This window comes from Oenanthe melanoleuca, chromosome 17 (genome assembly GCF_029582105.1).
Source record: "Oenanthe melanoleuca isolate GR-GAL-2019-014 chromosome 17, OMel1.0, whole genome shotgun sequence".
NCBI lineage: Eukaryota > Metazoa > Chordata > Aves > Passeriformes > Muscicapidae > Oenanthe > Oenanthe melanoleuca.
This window is the reverse complement of record NC_079350.1, coordinates 1705813-1724472: the sequence shown is the minus strand read 5'-3', so window position 1 is coordinate 1724472 and position 18660 is coordinate 1705813. Positions and strand designations below refer to the sequence as shown.

At 42.8% G+C, this 18660-nt stretch overlaps 1 protein-coding gene across 9 annotated transcripts in view; it reads right to left on the bottom strand.

Moving 5' to 3' along the window:
* The window catches only part of DENND1A (DENN domain containing 1A), a 149727-nt gene that overhangs the window by 11121 nt on the left and 119946 nt on the right, over positions 1-18660 (bottom strand). For 5 of the 9 annotated variants that reach the window (XM_056505450.1, XM_056505459.1, XM_056505453.1 and 2 more), the window contains 2 exons: positions 13976-14107; positions 3054-3113 (listed from right to left, as the gene is read on the bottom strand). In XM_056505450.1, coding sequence (XP_056361425.1) covers positions 3054-3113; positions 13976-14107 — 192 coding nt within the window. The remainder of the gene's footprint in view (positions 1-3053; positions 3114-13975; positions 14108-18660) is intronic. The other 4 variants (XM_056505455.1, XM_056505458.1, XM_056505457.1 and 1 more) reach the window with 2 other exon arrangements.

The window sequence follows — 18660 nt, the reverse complement described above, 5'->3', positions numbered from 1 at the left end:
CACCAGTATGCGGAAAATAGAAGCAGCATTATTGCATTGAATTTTCATTTCAAAGGAAACGGTGCACAGCAGATATGATGAAGAAATCCAGAGTTGTATTGCCACTATTTCTTAGGAAAAAGGGTTTATGAAAAGGTCAGATGTTAAGGTCTTGGAGATCAGTCCCCACACAAGGCTGCTCCTCTCTACAATAAAGACAGCTTAAGAATGTGAATTTATGGCAGGAATGGAAGGATTAAGTTTGTGGCAACTTCAACTGAACTTGCAACATGGTGAAACATGGGGAAAAGAACAACAGAGCTAATTAGAGGAGCTGAGCTGTCAGAGCGCAGCAGAATGGCTCAGTGCCAACAAACAAAAGGAATGGGCTGGCAATCAGCAGGATCGATGAAGAATACTGCTTCATTAGGGCTGCTAAAACAGGGAGAGAGCGCATGCAGGAGAGCGGGAGAGGGGGGCGACAGGCAGGAGCCACGGGGAGAGGAGAGCCAAGGAGAGGCAAAGAGAGGAAGAAAGCAAGCTGCTTAATTAAATGGGAGCTGGGAGCTGATGTGTAAAGCTGGCCTGTCAGCGTGCTGGGAACACTTTCACCTCTTGGGTGGGTGTGCTGCTGGGGAGGGACAGAGGTGAGAGTTTGGGGTGGCTCCAGGGGCCCCAGCCCAGTGCGCCGCAAGGTGACAAAGCAGAGCGGGATTTACAGCATTGTTCCTAGGGAACTGCAGGGAAAAGCCAGGAATCAAGGCAATTCCTTGCTGGATTTTGAGTCTCACATAGCCACAGAGGCAAGGTTAAATGCTTATCAAATGCAAAAGTATCAAAGAAATCCAATTATGTGAGCACACAGCCAAAAGAAAATAGGTAAACTTCCAGGACAGAAGGGTTGAATGTGCTTATTACTGTCCCCAACAACTTAATACATAATTATTGCATTTTAACTTTTTCTAATTGAATAAAGTTTCCAAACAACCACTATTAATCCAAACAGACCTCCATTAATTAGAAGCAACAACCCTCTCTCTTCCATAATACTACCACCACTTATTTCCAAAGCAGCAGAATGCAAAGAACATCTTTGTTCTGCTTCCTTAACCTTTCTTTGGTCTGTGTTTTTTGCTTTATTATCAGCAATTACTCATATTGCAAGCAAGAGTGCTCATGTATTGCTCCCTGCAGCACAAAGTATTTCTCAGGAATTCTGGCATTATGTGGCCCTGGCTGGAAGAGCAGAGGGATCTGGTCTCCCCCTTCAGTGCTTGTGTACAAGGCCAGGATAAATCACTTGCTGATACCCACCTCTGTAGGAGCTGCCAAGCCTGAGAGGGAAAAAACAGCCTGCAAAAAGTATTATTTACACATACAGAAATGTGTTGCAACTACTAAAAGCCAAATAACAGTGCTGAACAACAACAGATTTATGTATATTTGATACAAGCATATTTTTGGGATTGATTATAATAATTTACATTTATCTTGAATTTCCCCTTGATGAATGAAGTCTTTCTGTTCCACTTACTGACACAGCCAGAGGAATGCAACAGGAGCTTTCATTATTACATTTCCAACCTTTTATCAATCACATTGGGAGCAAAGACAGTTGAACCAACCATGTTGCAGTGAGGACTATTAATACCCTACAGATGTGAGATTAAACAGTCTTAAGACCTCCACATAATAAATTACTCCATTTGAACAATACAGGTGAGCAACTTTGGTACAGAGGAATCACAACATGCCCCCTTACACCTGCCAAACGTGGAACACGAGGGCATGGGAGCACAACAGGAACCCCACAGTACACGGAAAGTCTGATCCTAGTGAAACACATCTGGAAGGGTCCCCCATGCCCATTGTATTTAAGAGAACACACATAATCACAGTCAATGCTACTTTTTAAACAGAGAAAACAGAAAACTTCAGGGGGCAAAATCCATAAAAATGACTCTGTTAAGCTAAACACCCAGAGTTAAAAAGAGGGAGAAAAGAACCACATGCCACTGAAATGTCACACAGGAACATGCACCAGAGATCAGAAGTTAAAACACACTCCCAGTTGCACTTGTTAACCAGTTACCTGCTCATCCAAAACATATTTTAACAAGTTTTAGCAAGATCAGATTTGAAAACTTGCATCTCTCTCTTTCTTACGCATGTACGTGTATGGATAAGGAAGCAAGAAATAAGATGATTTGGAGGGGGAATTATATTAATAAAGCTGAAGTCCTGAACACACATAAATATCTTCCAACACTGTGCCAAAACCCAACACCCCTCCTAAATTGATACTTCTTGCCTGTGCCTTTAAAAAAAACAAACATCTGATGCAGACCCAGCAGGGTGCCCAGTTTTAATGCCATCCTGCATAGTCCATAGGTAAAACTGTCCTACAGTGAGTGTTTTTGGGGAAAAACTGCTGAGATAAGGTATCCCTACCTAACACATACAAGCACTGCACTGCCAATAATTTCTGTGCAGTTCTTCCATGGAAGAGCTCCTTCCTCTGGCCAACCTGCTGGGCCTTCTTTTACACCATGGAATTACCCAGTGTATGGCATCCATAGCAGGTTACCAATGTTCTGCTGCCAAAGATTGACCTCGCTTTCTTCAAGTCTATTCACACATGGAGAAGAATTAGGCATCCCAAATTAATTATAAGCATAACTTGCAGAGAATAAACATTTTCTCTTCAGACTTCTGCTTCCTTTCAGATTTGAGTTCAGTGCAAGTCTTCAAAAGCTCACTGGCTAAAAACTTCTGCCAGCCAGTCTAGCAGGGCTTTGTGTGTAAGAGATCACTGCAAAAGTCAAACCAGAGGTGGCCAGAGCAGTCCCCGTTACCTGCAGAGCTGCCCAGAGCTGCAGGGCTCGCCAGAGCAAAGCAGAACCGCGGGTCCCAGGGCTGTGCCGCAGCAGAGAGAAGGCAGTTTAGGAGCATAATTCACACATGGCTTCTGTGCAGAGTTCGACAATCCAAACTACCAGGGTTTAGTAGTGCTACAAAGAGCAGAACTCAGGCAGTGTTAAGCTGTGCCAGTGAGACAATCCCCAGCTACTCACGGGCCTGGAGGACCGCTGGATCTTTGGGGGCGGCGGGCGCGGCGGGCGGAGTCTGTGCTGCTGCAGCAAAGTGGAGACTAAATTAAAGTCATCTGCATGGAAACACCTCTGATGTCCTGGCAAAAGCAGCATGAGCATGTGACAGCAGTGATTTACCTTCATACTCACCTCACAAAACTCCATTTTTCTTATTCTGTTTTTCCAAAGCAGTGCCAAACCCCATGGCCTATGACAGCCCCGCAGCACAGGTGCCCCTTGCTGGGCTGAACTCAACTCCTGTCACACCAAAGGGCAGGGACAGCCAAAACACCACCCAGCCAAAAGGGACTGACACTACAAACACGTGCAGGGGGATTCTCGGACCTCGAGGTATAAGTGTTCTAGGCTACATTTATGCAAAAGCAAACCAGGATACTCAGAACCACTTTCACTAAACCTTGAGTGATTTTAGTGCATGTGAAAACTTATGGAGGCCTCAAACCAGACATGTAAGAGCATGGAAAAAACCCCAATTCAGTTACACTTTTCATGCACTTAAAAGTGAGCTTATGTTCAGATCCCGTCCTGGATTTCACTCCTAAGTGACCAACAAGTCAGACCTTAAAGCATCATGATGGCCTAGAATTAAAAACTACTTGTGCAAGTATCATTTTAGTTCTGTGTAAGGGAAATGAACATACTACAAATATTCTACATTTATATTACAATAAGCTATTCCTTTGCAGGAGCCAATACTTTCAAAACCTTATCCTGTCACTAGATTATTTTTTCCAGCTGAGATTTAAATATCACATATGATTAATCTTTCATCTCTGATCAAAGAATAATTCTATGTGTTTCCACAATAAAGACACATAAAAATGCTGCTCTGGGAAAAGATTAAAGGTGTGGAAACTTTTTTGTCACTTGGACTTCTAACCAGGCATCGTGTTAACCCTCAGAACTGTGACCTCAGTGCTTGTAACAGCACAGGCAAACCCAACACTAATTCTAGTTTCTCTTAGCACTGCAGCACTCCCAGCAGAGGAGTTTGTTGGGAGATCTGTGTGTGCTGTACCACCCAGGGCACTACTGAGCCCCAGGAGAGCTCAGAGAAGGGCAAGGCAGAACTGGCCAGGGCCAGCAGGGCTCCCTGCACTGGGCAGGGGCAGGGCTGTGAACACAGGCAGGAGCAGGGGCTGTCCCAGAGCTGTACTGCTAGGGCTGGTGCTCCTGCCGGGCACCACAGAGGGACAAGCAAGCATGTTCAAACTCTATGTTTGCTGGGAGAGCCACTGATTTGAAGTTAATTTTTTAATGCAGCAAAACACATTGTTTCTAAAAGGTCAGCAGGTGAAGCTGTGTTGGAATATCAACTTAATTACCTGGGCTGTAGGGAGGAATGGGCACCAAGCAGCACATGGCTGCAGTACTAAAAGCTGCTAAATTGCTATTCCAGGCATGGTCCTAAATACATGTATTATATCTTTTTCTGTGAAGGGGAGAAATGTCTAAATTAGCACTTTCTCACCAATAGCTGTTTATCAGCATACCTTTTTCCTCTGGATATTTGCTTAATTGTCTTGTTCTAAATACTTCTGAAGCAACAAGACAGAAAATTTGTAGAAAGCCATTTTTATGACTGCAGATCTGGCACTGCTATACTAATTATCAGACAAGTGACTTTAAGTTATGAGACGCTGGAGCAAGACAAATCTTACATTCACTTTTACTCTATCAAAATACTATTTAAAAATGATAGATCCTAGATGTCATAAAGCAGCTATTATATACCCAAGGAACTTTCACAATACAGCTATTTAGAGTTTTATACCAGAGAAAACATTACAGAAGGATAATTTTTGGTCTGTGAGGTAAAAGCTTGTAAGCAGAATATTATCTCAAAATAATTGCGGATGGCTTTTGAGATTTGTTTGAAGTGGTATTCAAAATCAAAACAGAGCCTTGTGAGTAAATTAGAGGCACTAGCTCATGTGCAACAAGTGCAGCCAGAAGGAAATGCTTGAAGGAAACATAGCCAGATGAAAACTGGTGTGTAAGTAAGTGGAGAAACAAGTGCTTCTCGTTCTCAATCAGCAGTGAGGGTGTTTCCAAAAATTTCTAAAGCCAAGTTCTTCTAGATGAATATCTTATTTCCTTTGGAAATTGAGGACTGGTTTGAAAATCCTTGAAAGTCAATCGGCCATGGGAGAGAGATCTTGTGCTGGAAGAAGCCAGGCTCACACACACCAGGCTGCAGGACACCTGAAGGGCTGACTTTGGGAGAGCATGCTGGACCTCAACTGAACACTCAATTAAAACAAAAAAAGGGGAGAAAATAACAACACTGAAAAATGTCTGGTACCTAAAAAGATTCAGTGGAGGAAGCAGACAGAATCTACGAGGCAGCTGTTTTATTATCCACCCAGATCCCTGCACAGCACATTCTGCTTTTTACATGCTCCCATATGTACAGCTCACAAACTGGGATGACAGGAACAGTGCATGCTTTACAGCATATATTTTTAATTTACACTCTGAAATACTTCAATGGAAATCTGCTGGGTCCTGTGATAAAAATAACCTCCATGTTTTAAGGGATGCCTTGTTCTTCAAGCCACATTTGTAGATTGGGAAGGTAGAACAAGTCTGGCAAAAATGCAGCAATATCTAAAGCCAAAATCCCAAAACCATGAGAATACCAGTGTGGATTATTACTTTTGATAACTGATGCTTTCTAAAAACACATGCCTTAAACAATAAACTCCTGGGCTGTAGAACTGAATGGTATTTTATTTCTTTTGTCTGCAATTACAAAAAAAAAAAAAAAAAAAAAAAGAAAAAAAAAAAAAAAAAAAAGAATTTTGAGAATGACATGGATCTATTTTTCTATGTGGAGCCTTAGACAGGCCACGGTCAAAGTAGCACATGCTGTTCTGTGATGTAGATAGGAGGAATATGATGCTATCTGTGCTTAAAGACCTGTCAAGACTTCTGATCACAACTCAGCTCCAAGATAGGGAAGTTCCTGTCCTATGCAAATCAGCAATAAAACCCACAGAAGGCGGTATCAGTAAAATCTGAGACTGTGACCATTTAGTGCCCCATTCTCACTTTGTCTGCTGAGCAGCTGGACATCACGGCTGACCTCCTCTCATCAATACCTGCACCCAGTTCTTCTAAAAAAATATGTAAACCACCCTATAATCATTAAACTGGTATCATCTGACACTGTGCAGTTTGAGGACTCCTGACATTTTCCAAAGAGGATACCTGTCAATAGCCTCTTATTTACCTGGCCCAGAGCCCAGGTGCTGCAGACCACAGTCTGAAAGCCACTGCACACTGAGCAATGTGCAGTAGGTACCTCTTCCCACAGCAAACAGATGCCTACAGAACAGGAAATACTGAATTCAATTTACAGTCATTCGGGTTCAAAGAAGCCTCACACATGCTGTTTTCATTTCGTTCCCCGGATAACGAAGGATCATGCTGCAGACAGTGACTACACGAGGCAGGAGCAGGCCAGGGCTCTGCTGATCCCTTTCCCACCTGCTCTGCTCTGGTCCTGCAGAGCTTTGCCATCCTTGCTCCTCGCTGGGCTTTCCTTGGCACTTTGCTCCAGCACTCACCTATGTTTGAGCAGAGGATTCATTAGGCACGATTCACTACTCTAAACACACAACAGCTTTGTGTTCTGAGAACGTGTCATAAAAACCAAAGAAAATTTCTATACAAAGAATGAACTTTGAGCCCATTTCTTTGAAATACTCACTGTGACAGAACACTGCAGTCCTTTTACCTGTTCTCCTTGTCCCCTCGGGCAACCACTGGTGACTTTATATAATTTCTTGTTATTTCTCTGATATATTTTGGCACCACTTTGCACTTTACTTTTTGCACCAGCTTTTTTTCTTTCTGGACCCTGCAGTAATAGTAGAATCCTGCACTGACAATATCCACTCCTCCATCCTAGATTGGTAACTCTGTGAACACACAGGGATGTTCCTGGTACTTACTAGGAAGGAGCACATCCTACGGACTCTGCACCACACCATGGGCCTCACCCTGAAGCAGCAAAACCTTCATTTATCCAGAAGGAGAATAAAACTCCGCTCTCTTGCTGACAGAGCCATGAAGGAAAACTCCCTTAACTCATCAAAGCAGTTTCTGGATTATAGAACCCTTTCTGGATTATAGCAAACCAGCAAGGAGGGCTTTTGTACAACTATTCACAGAGGTAAAAGAGACAAGAGGTTCAAAGAGAATCTCACTGAGATTATCATTTTTCCAGAGGACTTCTTCCAAAATGAGGTTCATTTTGCTGTGGTTTGTTTTCATTCTGTCTATTCCTCAACATACATGGATGGAGAGACATATTGCAAAAAATCCCAGACCCCAGGAATATATTTATCCCCGTGTGTTAAAGCCTATCCATCTACTACCTCAGCAGAGTTTAAAATCACAGCTAATAGGTTAACAACTGCTTTTCTTCTGCTTCAGATGAAGAATATCAGAAAGCTGGGGGAATATTCCGCTTCCCAATTTGTACTGACTGCTCAGTGCTACTTGCAATGTCTGTTTGACAGGACTGACATTTTGTACCACTGTGAGATGGGAGAACGTGTGACATTTTTATTCATGGTGGCGTACGCCCTTGTAATGATCAGCCCTGGTCGATGTGCTTACTGCAGCAGCCCCGAGCCCTCGGAGAACAAACACGAGCCCGAGGTGCCAGCAGTTTGGCTGCCTTATTAAACACCACCAGGATTCTAACGAAGAGCAACTGCTGGAAAATCTCACTGTCAAATCCTCAAGGACATTGTCAACATGGAACTAACTACATATATTTTTCACTTAAAATACTAGAAAATCCAGCAATGCAATATCAAATTTAAAGAAAAGAGCCACAGTGGTTTGTGTGTGTTTTCTTTTTTAACTGGTCATTTTGCTAGCTTTACATTGGCTTTCTGTGGTCCTGATGCTGGGATTCAAATCAAAGAGATCATGTAACCTACATGATTTAAAATCCTGGAAAATGGACATATCTCTTATTATCTCTTAACAGCTATTCCTCTCCAGCAAGTGGAATACTTGCACAGAAAAAAAAAAAAAAAAAAAAGAAAAAAGACACGGTCTCTCATTTAAGGAGTTCTATAAACAGCAATGACTCTGCTTCGCTCAGCTTCATCATTCACCAAGCCAGGCTGCATAACTGGGGGGACATCTCCCCCACACACCCACAGAAGGACATGGACCCTCTGTCTGCAGCCTGGCACTCACAGCTGTTTTATCTGCTATTCATCAGCCCAGCTCTGAAGGGAAAAGCTAAAAAGTGCCTGGCCAAACAAACAGTCACCGTGGGGTCAGCATTTAGAAGAATTACACATTTCACATACTATTTCCCTTTAATCTCCTGGTTTAATCCAGTGGCCCAGAGGTCAATTCAGACAGTTCTGGCCTAACTGCAAATATCAACTTCATAAGTAATACATAAGAAGCTTCTGGATGCTGATCTACATTGATAGAGAAGCAAGTCATCCATAAGACACTGTGAGCTCTCCTCAAGTTGTCAATCTAGGTGATTTGGGTAGCCTTGCATGTACTGATGTATTTATTTTCTAGGTATGTATTATTTATAAAGCACAACCCTCCTTCCACATGCCAGCAGTGATGGCCCAAGAGCCTCTCTAGGAGATATTTCTGGGTTCCTCAGCAGAAGAGGACTAACAAGGAGCCTCTGCAGCCACGTTACAGCTGCTGTCGCTTGTGACAGCCCCGGGAGGTCGGCTCTGAGCGCTCCCTCCCTCCCAGGCAGCACAGCAGCACCTGACACATGTACACAGGGCAGCATGTTGATCCCAGCATCCTGGGTGAGGAGTGCTTCAAACACTGACACAGCTGGAAAACACTGAAAACCAGTCTGCAATGTGCTTGTTCATGGCTGAACGTGTGCTGGATGCAGACTGGGGCCACAATCTCACTGCAATGCATGAATTCCTGCACACCATGGCACCAGGCTAGTGCAGGCATTCCCTAATCCCACCCCATGGATTGCCATCGCTGCTAATCCTGTACACCACAAAGCACAATTTCAATCCAATGCATTATTGTCTTGTTCACTGACATTGGTTTTACTCCTCTGACTAAGAACATTGCCTCTGAGAACCTGATGGGACATTTGAATGGTCTCAAGCAGACATTAGATGGGCAAGCACTTCTGAGCTGAGACATTTGTCTTTCTTGTGAAGTGACTTTTACTGAGCAACACTGAATTCCTTCCTGAAAGGAACAGGCAAAGAAAGGAGTGAGAACAAATGAGGGTAGAAGATATGCTTTCTGGAGACAAAATCATTTTAAAGAACTTACACTTTTGCTAAATCCATAAAGAAACAAATGGAGGGAGGGAGGAAACCCCCTGTGGCTCCAGAGAAAGGAAATGGGAACCCACATTGCTCATCCATGGGGAAGAGGGGAAGGGAGGCTCATTTTCTTAATGAAGGTCCTGCTATTGTCCAAGCAGTTCTGAGTGGCCAGAGGAGGAGCTGCCTCTGCAGCCAGAGCATACAGTTACATGAATATTAGCAAATGAACTTGTTTTCCCCTTTCCCCTTTGGTTTCTACCTCAGTGCCACACAATGCCTGCTGTGATCCAGAGGAATCTGCTATTGTTCCGATGCACCTGGGTGTGAAGGGAGTCACAGGGTCTGGCAAAGGAGCCTTCCCCCCTTCCCTACTTCATCCCTTTTACCCTGGAGATAATCCCTCCTCTGCTGCCTCTGGCCTCAGCCATCCAGTTCTGCATTCCTGGAATGTAGCTGGCTGGTGTTCTCCCCATCTTCCCCCTGACCTCTTAATGCCATTTAATCTCCTGGAAGGAGAGCACTGCCCTACAAAGCAGAGCTGTTTGTTCTGTATGTCCAAGTGCAGACTGTGACTAGGAAAAATGAACATGTTAATTTACAGCAAAAGGATTCACAACAGCAAATAAGATGGAAATTTCCATGCTATGTCCTGCAAGAGTTTAACATGAATCGGAATGAGCCAGGGAGAGAACCCAGAGAAGCCTTTCCACAGTCAGACAAGCTGCTTCAGTACATTAGTGCATTTTCCATTTGTTTCACAGCTATTTTCATTAGTCCCCAGAGCACTGATTCTCTGTGGTTTGCATCAAGAGCAGAATATGATTGAATCTCTCTACTAAAGATACACATGGAAGAGTCTTTTGTATTTTCTTAAGCTTTACACCTTTTGGTACATAAATGAAATTAAATATCCTATTTGCTGGTAAATAAAAACAAGCCATAGAAAACATAAACCCAGCTAAGCTGACAAAAGACATTCTAATTATAACAGACACAATTAGAGAGCTGTACAGAACTGCCAGGATCACTTGCTTCTAATGAAATGATTCTCTTTCCCAACAAGTGATGTTTCTGGCAGCTTATCATTTGCTGGTTTATCTGTACTAAATCATGGGTGCCACTGACTGTGGGGAAGCTCTTAAGGAAGAACGTTCCTAAGTGCAGCTTTGCATTTGAAGCTCCTGGGCTCATCCTGTGCGCTCACATCACCCCTCCTAGACTGGTGGGAAGACTGGGCACAGGTACCAATCCTGTATGAACTCTGTGGGTCCTGCCAAGGTAGCCCCAACAGCTACCTGCTTGGACAAGGAACCTGTTCAGAACAGTCACCATGACATCACGTAGTGTTTATTCTCCAAACAGCTCAAAGACAACACAGACACGTGTTCTACCTAAAAAGTACAAGTGGGCATGGAAACAGGAGCCCAACCCCCCGAGTCACAAATCACCTGCATCAGGGTCCCACTCTGCCCTGGTCTGGGCTTACTGGGCTCCCGTGCCTGCCCTGCCTGGCACACTGGGAACAATCCTGAGGACAGCTCTGGAAGCTTAATATGCAGCTTGTATTCGATGCTTTAAGGACATTCTGGTCAGCTTTTAAGACAAAAATCAGAAAAAAAGGAAGTAACAGGACACTCATAGAATCATTAAGGTTGAAAAAGACTGTTAAGATTATCAAGTCCAACCATCAGCCCAGCACAAGAGATATTCTCTGTAGCACTGGATCTTCCATAATAATTCACCTTACTCTTCCTTCAAACACAGAGCACTACTCAGTACTACAAATCTTCCATTTGAGTCTTGGCCTTGGCTTGAAAACTGTTCCCTCTTCTCCCCACCCATTAACCCCTGAGCTGCCTGTACTGCTCCTGCTACTTGTTGAGTACAGTTGGATTGTCAAACAGCCCGTGGTGATAGCTGCTGTATTTAGTTGATGCAGGGATCAATAACAAAGGTACATCCTGGGTAAGGAATGCAAAGTCGCACCCAGGAAAAGCAGTGGTCCCACCCTCCCACGGTGGTGTCTTACTAAGAACACTCTGCTTAGATCTTTACTACACTGCCTCAGGCTATTTGGCTAAAATCCTTTTCACCATCAAGGGGAGCTTTCCCACAATGTCTTAGTATTACAGAAAGCATCATTAAAACAATTCCATAATAAACAAGGCTCTCCAGTGATGTCTGATCAGCACTCACCAAGATGAGCCAGGACATACAGAATGCCACCCCCCCCGCCGCCCCCGGTCAGCTAATTACTGCCAAATTCTGGTGAGCCATCAGCTGAGAGGCTGTGCTTTCACAGGCATTTCAATATATTTTACTGGTATTTTTTTGTAGCCTAACAACTGCAGATACACAACTGTGTTTGGAAAAGCCAGCAACTCCCTCACTCTAGGGTGAGAGATAATGAGTTAAAATTAAAGGCTGTTGCTGGCTCGCTAGCCCATCCCCCTTTAGCTAATCTGTCATGTAATGAAGAGAAGCACCCAGCACAGGACAGCTCGCTGCCGGCTCACTTACAGCGAGCTGATTAAGAATGTTCAACCAACAGCAGACTGCAGACCTTCCCGAGGAAAATAAATAGACTGTATGCAAATGTGTTTGTCACTTTGACAGCACGTCTCAATTAAAGGCCGCGCGGCGGCGGAGCTGCTGCAGCGCTGTGGCCGCGCTCCCTGCACCGCCCGCCCCGAGCCGGGCCCTGACCCCAGCGCATGCATGCATTTTAAACCGCTGCCAGCCGCACAATGCTGCACTCCGAGAGAGCCCTGACAATGAGAAAAAAGCCTCTTTCATCCTCTTCAGTTTAGAAGAGCTGTGAATGCACAAACAGTCCTTATTTCAGAGTTCTTTCGCCTTTTTAATTGTTCCCACCTTCTGTATTCTAGACAGTTAAAAGTGACATTAAAATCTCTGCCTTTAATCACGAGTTAGAAGCCATCTCCCATTTATAGAGTAAATGTTGCTGCTTTTTTCCTCCCCAAAGCCTTAATCTATATTTCATAAACCTGAGCATCTTTTCCTTTTGAATGAAGGTACGATTTCATTTTTGTTTTGGCATTGGGCTATCAAGATAAGCAGACCCGTGCCAGGATGAGGGCTGTGAGTCAGACAGCCCCACAAGTGCTAAGTCAGACTGGTTTTGGGAAACCAATATTTGTAATGTGATGACAGCAGTAAGCATTTAGCCAGCGAGCCTCTCCCCACAGCCAGGAGTCAGGAAGCTGATGTGTGTTTCTTTTGACACAGAAAAGTGATCATTAAAAAATTTGAAAGTGACTGTTAAAAAACCTCATAAATTTAAATTTGAACTTACCACCCAAATATATATTTCATTAATCTACCATGATGTTTGAACCATCCATCGTTCACAAAAATCTAAAGGAAAAACTGAAAATAAATTGTGATGTTATCTGATTTCTGATGGCTTCAAATGAAATGTAACATGTCCCTGCTGGAGCTAGATGGCTGCATTCCTCCAGTAGCCCAAATTCCTCTCAACTGTAGTGGCACAGAAAGCAACAGAAAAATAAATCTCTACTGAAAATACTTAATTGGAAGAGAATGATTTTTAAAAATTATCCAAGAACTTACATTTAGCACACTGGTGAAAGTACAGAAAAAATGAATCTAATTCTGAGATGATGCGGACAACATTGCTCTGAGCACTGATCAGACCTCGGGTAGCCCCATCTAATACCTGAACAGTCGGTGCAGCCACACCAACTGGTTTCTATTCATAGACACTTCTCTAAAACTTGTTTGCTTCACATTTTATCATGATATACAATTCCTTTAAAATTACACTTTGCTTCCTTAGAAGAAATCAGATATTCCCTCCTGTTTTCTGGTCAGAACGTGTAAAGAATAGATACAGCAACAGAAAAGAGAACTGTGAACACAAATCATGTTATTTTTTGAGTCAGTCTATACTTAATAGGGGCAAACTGATAATAAATACTGGATGTTTTTCCATGGAAATCACAGCAACTACAACATTTTCTAAACAGATACTCTTCAAACCCCCCCAAACTCTCCGTTTTGCAGACATATCAAAAGAAACATTACACGAGTAACTAACAGCTCAGCTGTCAATACTGAATACAGAGCACACTAACAAGCTATTAATTGATTTTTCCATCTTAGTTCATCGCATTTAATTTTCAGAGAATGTTCAAATGCTTTAACAGCTGGACATTCCATATTGACACTAATGATCTGGCTAGATAACAGGGGATGTTTTAAATTCTATACCCTCAGTCCTGAGGGCTGCAGCACCTTGCATGCTAAAACAGCCACAAAATAGTTTATGAAATAGCTAAAATATTTAAGCTTCATCTCCCATTGACTTATGGTTTATTTTCCTCAAAATCATTGTCTGAACAAAAGGAATCAGTAAAATCCAGAAAAATCAGGTTTTGGAATCCCTTTTACACAGATACAACAGAAATAAAACCAAAATAGCACAGTTCAGTGACTAAAGGTAATGAAGCGTTTGGTTTACTCATTATCATGACTTTTCCCTGAACTATTTTTGCTGAGCCACATGATTGAGAACAACTTTATACTAAGACCTACCTGACCAAAATGTACTGTGATTGGTCTTCTGTCCTCTCTTATTTTTGGGTCTTTCTTCTCAGCCAGTGGTGATGGTGCTGTCCTTGGCAGGGACTCCTCTGGCGCTGCCGAGCACCCGTTCTCAGCAATGTCCTGTGTGGTAGGAAAAGGTGAATAGCATGGCCAGGAGCACTCCTGAGTGAGGGGAAGGTGCACAAAGGACACACTACAGGATAATGCTGACTAACAGTTTGGATATTAGGGGAAAAACACACCAAAGTACAGAAAAGAAAACATCATTAGAATAAAACATTTCATCCATCAGAGCTTGTACACAATCCCTCTCTCCTCCCAGTACCAGTGGTGCAAACACAGCATTGAATAAAATGTCAAACTTGAACACACAAAAGCCAGGAAGTGCATGTGGAGAAAAAAAACATAGCTCAGATTTTCTATTTTAGTAATGAATTCAACAGAAGCCAAGGGACAGGGCACTCTGCTTATTGTAAACCTAAATGAACACAGTAATTCCATTAACATACTGCACAGAATTATCCATAGCAGAACAATTACTGGTGGAAGTGGCAAGGAGAGATGGAACTCAGAGCTTAGCTTTGCATTTCATCTCGGAGTCTGTGTGCACTGAATATGCCTCCAGGAGAGGGTACAACACCAAGGGCTGCCTGGCAGGACACTTTTTGTTTGCTTTGACATTAGTTCTTATCTCCAGAAGTGAAGTGACCCACCAGCCCAGGTGAGAGGACTTGGCAAGTGGAGGCACGGGGTGTGTAACACAGGTTTTGAAAAAGACAAAGGCCTGCAGACACCAGGAATCAGAGAAGGAGCAGAGAGTTTGAAAGTGAGTTGAGAAACAGTCTGTAACACAGTGGGCCCCAAACCTTACATCTCTGCAACAATGCCAAGGAAATAATGCTGGGTAAATATGGAGAGAAGGCTGCACAGGCTGGAACTCGGCAAGGCTGACCTGAGGGTGGCTGCTGCCACCAGCAGGGCTTTGATTCCCTGACCTCTGACACGGCCGCCAGCCCCGGCTTGCTCAGGTACAATAATGAGCCGTGTAAGCTGATGGCCAATTAGAAATGGTTCCTTTGGACACACACTGACCTAATGTGTTTAGGTCAAATGAAACAAAAAGCTGGATGGACTTTCTAAGGGGCTTTGTCTGCTCCACAGAGAAGCTGAGACCCCTCTTTAGATCCAGCTGGTAGAGCAGTGGTTCCCCAATACAGGCCTAAGGATCACGGGGAATTAACAACTTGTTAAGGTCAAACTAGAGAGAAAAACTTTTTCTTCCCTCCGCCCTTCAGCTGCACAATGCCACCTTGTCTTGAAAAGGTACAACAGAGTCCTCCGAATTAGTAACAAAGAGCCCCAAAACAAGGCATTGACAAGAAACCTGAGTGTCTGTCAAACTCTTACTCCAGCTCCAGGCAGCGCCGAGCCCCCAAGGATCTCCTCAGCTCACAGCCCATGGCAGCACCACTGCCGGCAATGACACTAAACACAAACCCTGTGTCCGTATTTCTGTGGGCTGCAGCCCCACTGCAGGTGCCTAGAGCTGCCCGAGGAGAGCAGGGGCGGCTCCCGTCTCTGCTCCCGGCCCTGCAGAGCCCGCCCGGGGCTGCGGCTCCAGCCAGGCCAGCACACAGTGCAATGGAGGCAATGGAAGCAAAGCACCTCCCCGGGCAAACCCCCAAAACCAGGAAAAGAATACAAAAGTTTGGACATGAGGGGAATGGGAGGAGATAAAAGACAGAGAGATTAAGCCATTAAACAAAATCCCCTCAGATGTGTAATGATCACTGCAAATCCTTGAGCTTTTATTACTATAGATTGCCTCTACTTCTCTGATGATATAATTGCATATAAAAGATAACATATTCCTAAAGCCTACTTCCACTGTGTTTGGGGCACAGACTTCCAATGAAACCACTAAAAAATGCTTAATAAAATACAATAATTAAATTATTAGATGCCTTTCTATTTTTTTAACATCCCCAAAAGGCAAACAAATCATCAATACAGCTTCACTCATCAAAGTAAAATCTGCTTCACAAAAGTTTGTTTTCTATCTTCAATGAAAACACATTTGAGTTAAAAAACCATTAAATTTTGTAATGGACTAGAAATACTAGCTAGAGAGGAGCAAAACACATTCAAAATGTCTTGAACACTGTGCAGGTTGTGCTATAAAGCTCTAAATGAGTTGTTTCTAGAATACCAGGCATTAACTAGAGCCACACAGGACTCTAGTAACTAAAATAATGTTGAATATATTAATGCCAAGTGCCCAACCATTTATATAAATTGTCTTAGCCAGAGCTTTCAGTAAGCTCCATTCTCCTGACTGAAAGTTGAGGATGGTACCATTCATATTCCTCCTTCTTCCTAATTCTATGCAGTTAAGCTTCAAATGAGCCACTAACTGAGGGACTTGACCATCATAGTCCATTTGTGAGATGGAAAAAGGCAGCCTTTGCAAAAAAAAAAAAAAAAAAAAAAAAAAAAAAAAAAAAAAAAAGGAAATGAAATGAAAAAGAAAAAAGAGGAAAAAAAAGAAAAAAAAGAACTGTATCAGATACAAAATAAAGCTACCAGGCTGTATCTATTAACAATTATTTGCTCTCACTCATAAGAATCCTCTGAAAACTATTTCTGTTGCTTTGAAATACTGCACCACAAATGAACAAGGGATGGAAATAGAGCACCATTCAATCTCCACTATCATATTAAAGAAGGACCTTACACACACCACAGTGACCTCTCAACAGGTCAATCCTGCATTTCTCATTTGCAATTCAAACCCAAGACTGGAGCAGACCAAGGGCAAAATGGGCTCTTGATTATATTTAAGAGGTCACCATTGCTATGCAGAGTTGGAGGAAGCAGAACCTCCAGCTTTATTGCATTTTTAAATTCTATCTTGCACAGAAGCTGCTCAGATTTGGCAGCAAAAACTGGAAAAGGGATGTTTATATTTGACTTTCCTTACCAGGGGCCTGCATACTTTCTATATTAATAATGGAAAATAGTTAAAATGCAGTGGATAGTAAGTTCAGTTTAAAAATAACCTTAGAAGATGAAAGACTAGCATCCTAAATTTGGCGAAATTATTTAATGGTACCAGAATGCCAGTTAACACTCACACATGCTAGTGAGGAAAGGATAAATACAATGCTCTTACATAAAAACTGGGGAGGATGCATTAATAAACCTGTGCATAACAGACCCATAATAGAGCAGCACAAACATTTAGATTAAAAATGAGGGTGACTAAAACAATGTTTGCTATTTTTATCACTTTTAACAGAGCAATCCCTAATTTTAGTAAGCTCCCTACCTGCATTCACATGGAGAAGAGAATGGGATAGAAAAGGATAGAATAATAAAGGAAGGAGAGATAGAGCAGTGTGTATCAACTACTCACAGCTATCTTTTAAGCTCTTGTGAAAGCCTGTGTTGAACAATCATGTTTAAGCATCTCACTTACAGATACACCACATAAGGAAGGTGAAACAAAATTGGGCCATTTAGTTGTAAATGTTATGTGTGTTTTTTAAAGAGACATTTGCTGCTTGACAGACCAAGAAGACAACAATAATAATAAAACAAAGCAATGACTGAACGAGGCTTTTCTCAGCCTCCTATACAAATGTCACACACAGAACACAATTCTATTAGCATTTAAAACGCAGGAAAAAATCTGGTCATGTTACACAGCTCCAACTGCTTTAGAAACACACACAAGAAAGCCAAAGATTTTATTAGGGAGGTTATGTCCAGAAGTGAAACACATGGAATGACACAAAGAAATCCGTGTACAAGAAAACTGCTTCATGTTTCTATTGTTTTCAAATTATACCTACAGTGGTCATATATAACGTAGAGTAATAAAATAAAATAAGATAAAAGGATCTGAAGCAACTTTCTGTTCCCCAAGATTCTGCAGCAGTGTGTGTAGTGTTCAGAGAGGGAGCAGCAGCTGGAATGCACACAGGCAATCCCTCACCTCGCAGCTCGGCTGCACAGAAACTCCTCTGGAGGAACAGCTGGGGACAAGCTCAGGTGCATTTCTGTCTGCCCACCAACATTTGCAGCCCTAACTTAAGAGGATGGTTTAGAAATTTAGAGAAGAAATTTACAGAGAGAGCACAGATTTAAAAAAACCCACCCCAACTCCTCTGCAACAAATCGAATACAAATTTATGAATAAGAACTTCAGCTCTCTCAGCAGGTCAGCTGCCTGCCTTCCTCCATGGCTCTGAGAGCTCATGCACAGAATAAAGGCAGTATCTGCAATAACCCAGGGCAGCTACCCCTCTGCTCATGAGGTATGTACCAGAGTGACCATACCTATCGTTTGAAAGGAGCAGTTGGGATTGGACAACACATTCCTCAAACACAGAGGAGCAGCTGGGAATTGTGCTGATAACAAACACACCCACACAGATCTGGAAAACAACTAGCAATTCGACTATTTTTTCCTGCAATAGTTCCAATTGGCAATGGACACCAACTCTAATATTTCTTCCTGTCTGAACTTTGCAGCAGACATTCAAGAAATGCAGAAATCCCCTTCCCAATGGGAGACAAACACGATGCTATTTTTCCTGACTGATTACTGCAAAAATAGCAACAATTTGCCATTTGCAAGAAGTCCGCTGCCAGGACTGTAGGGAAGTGCT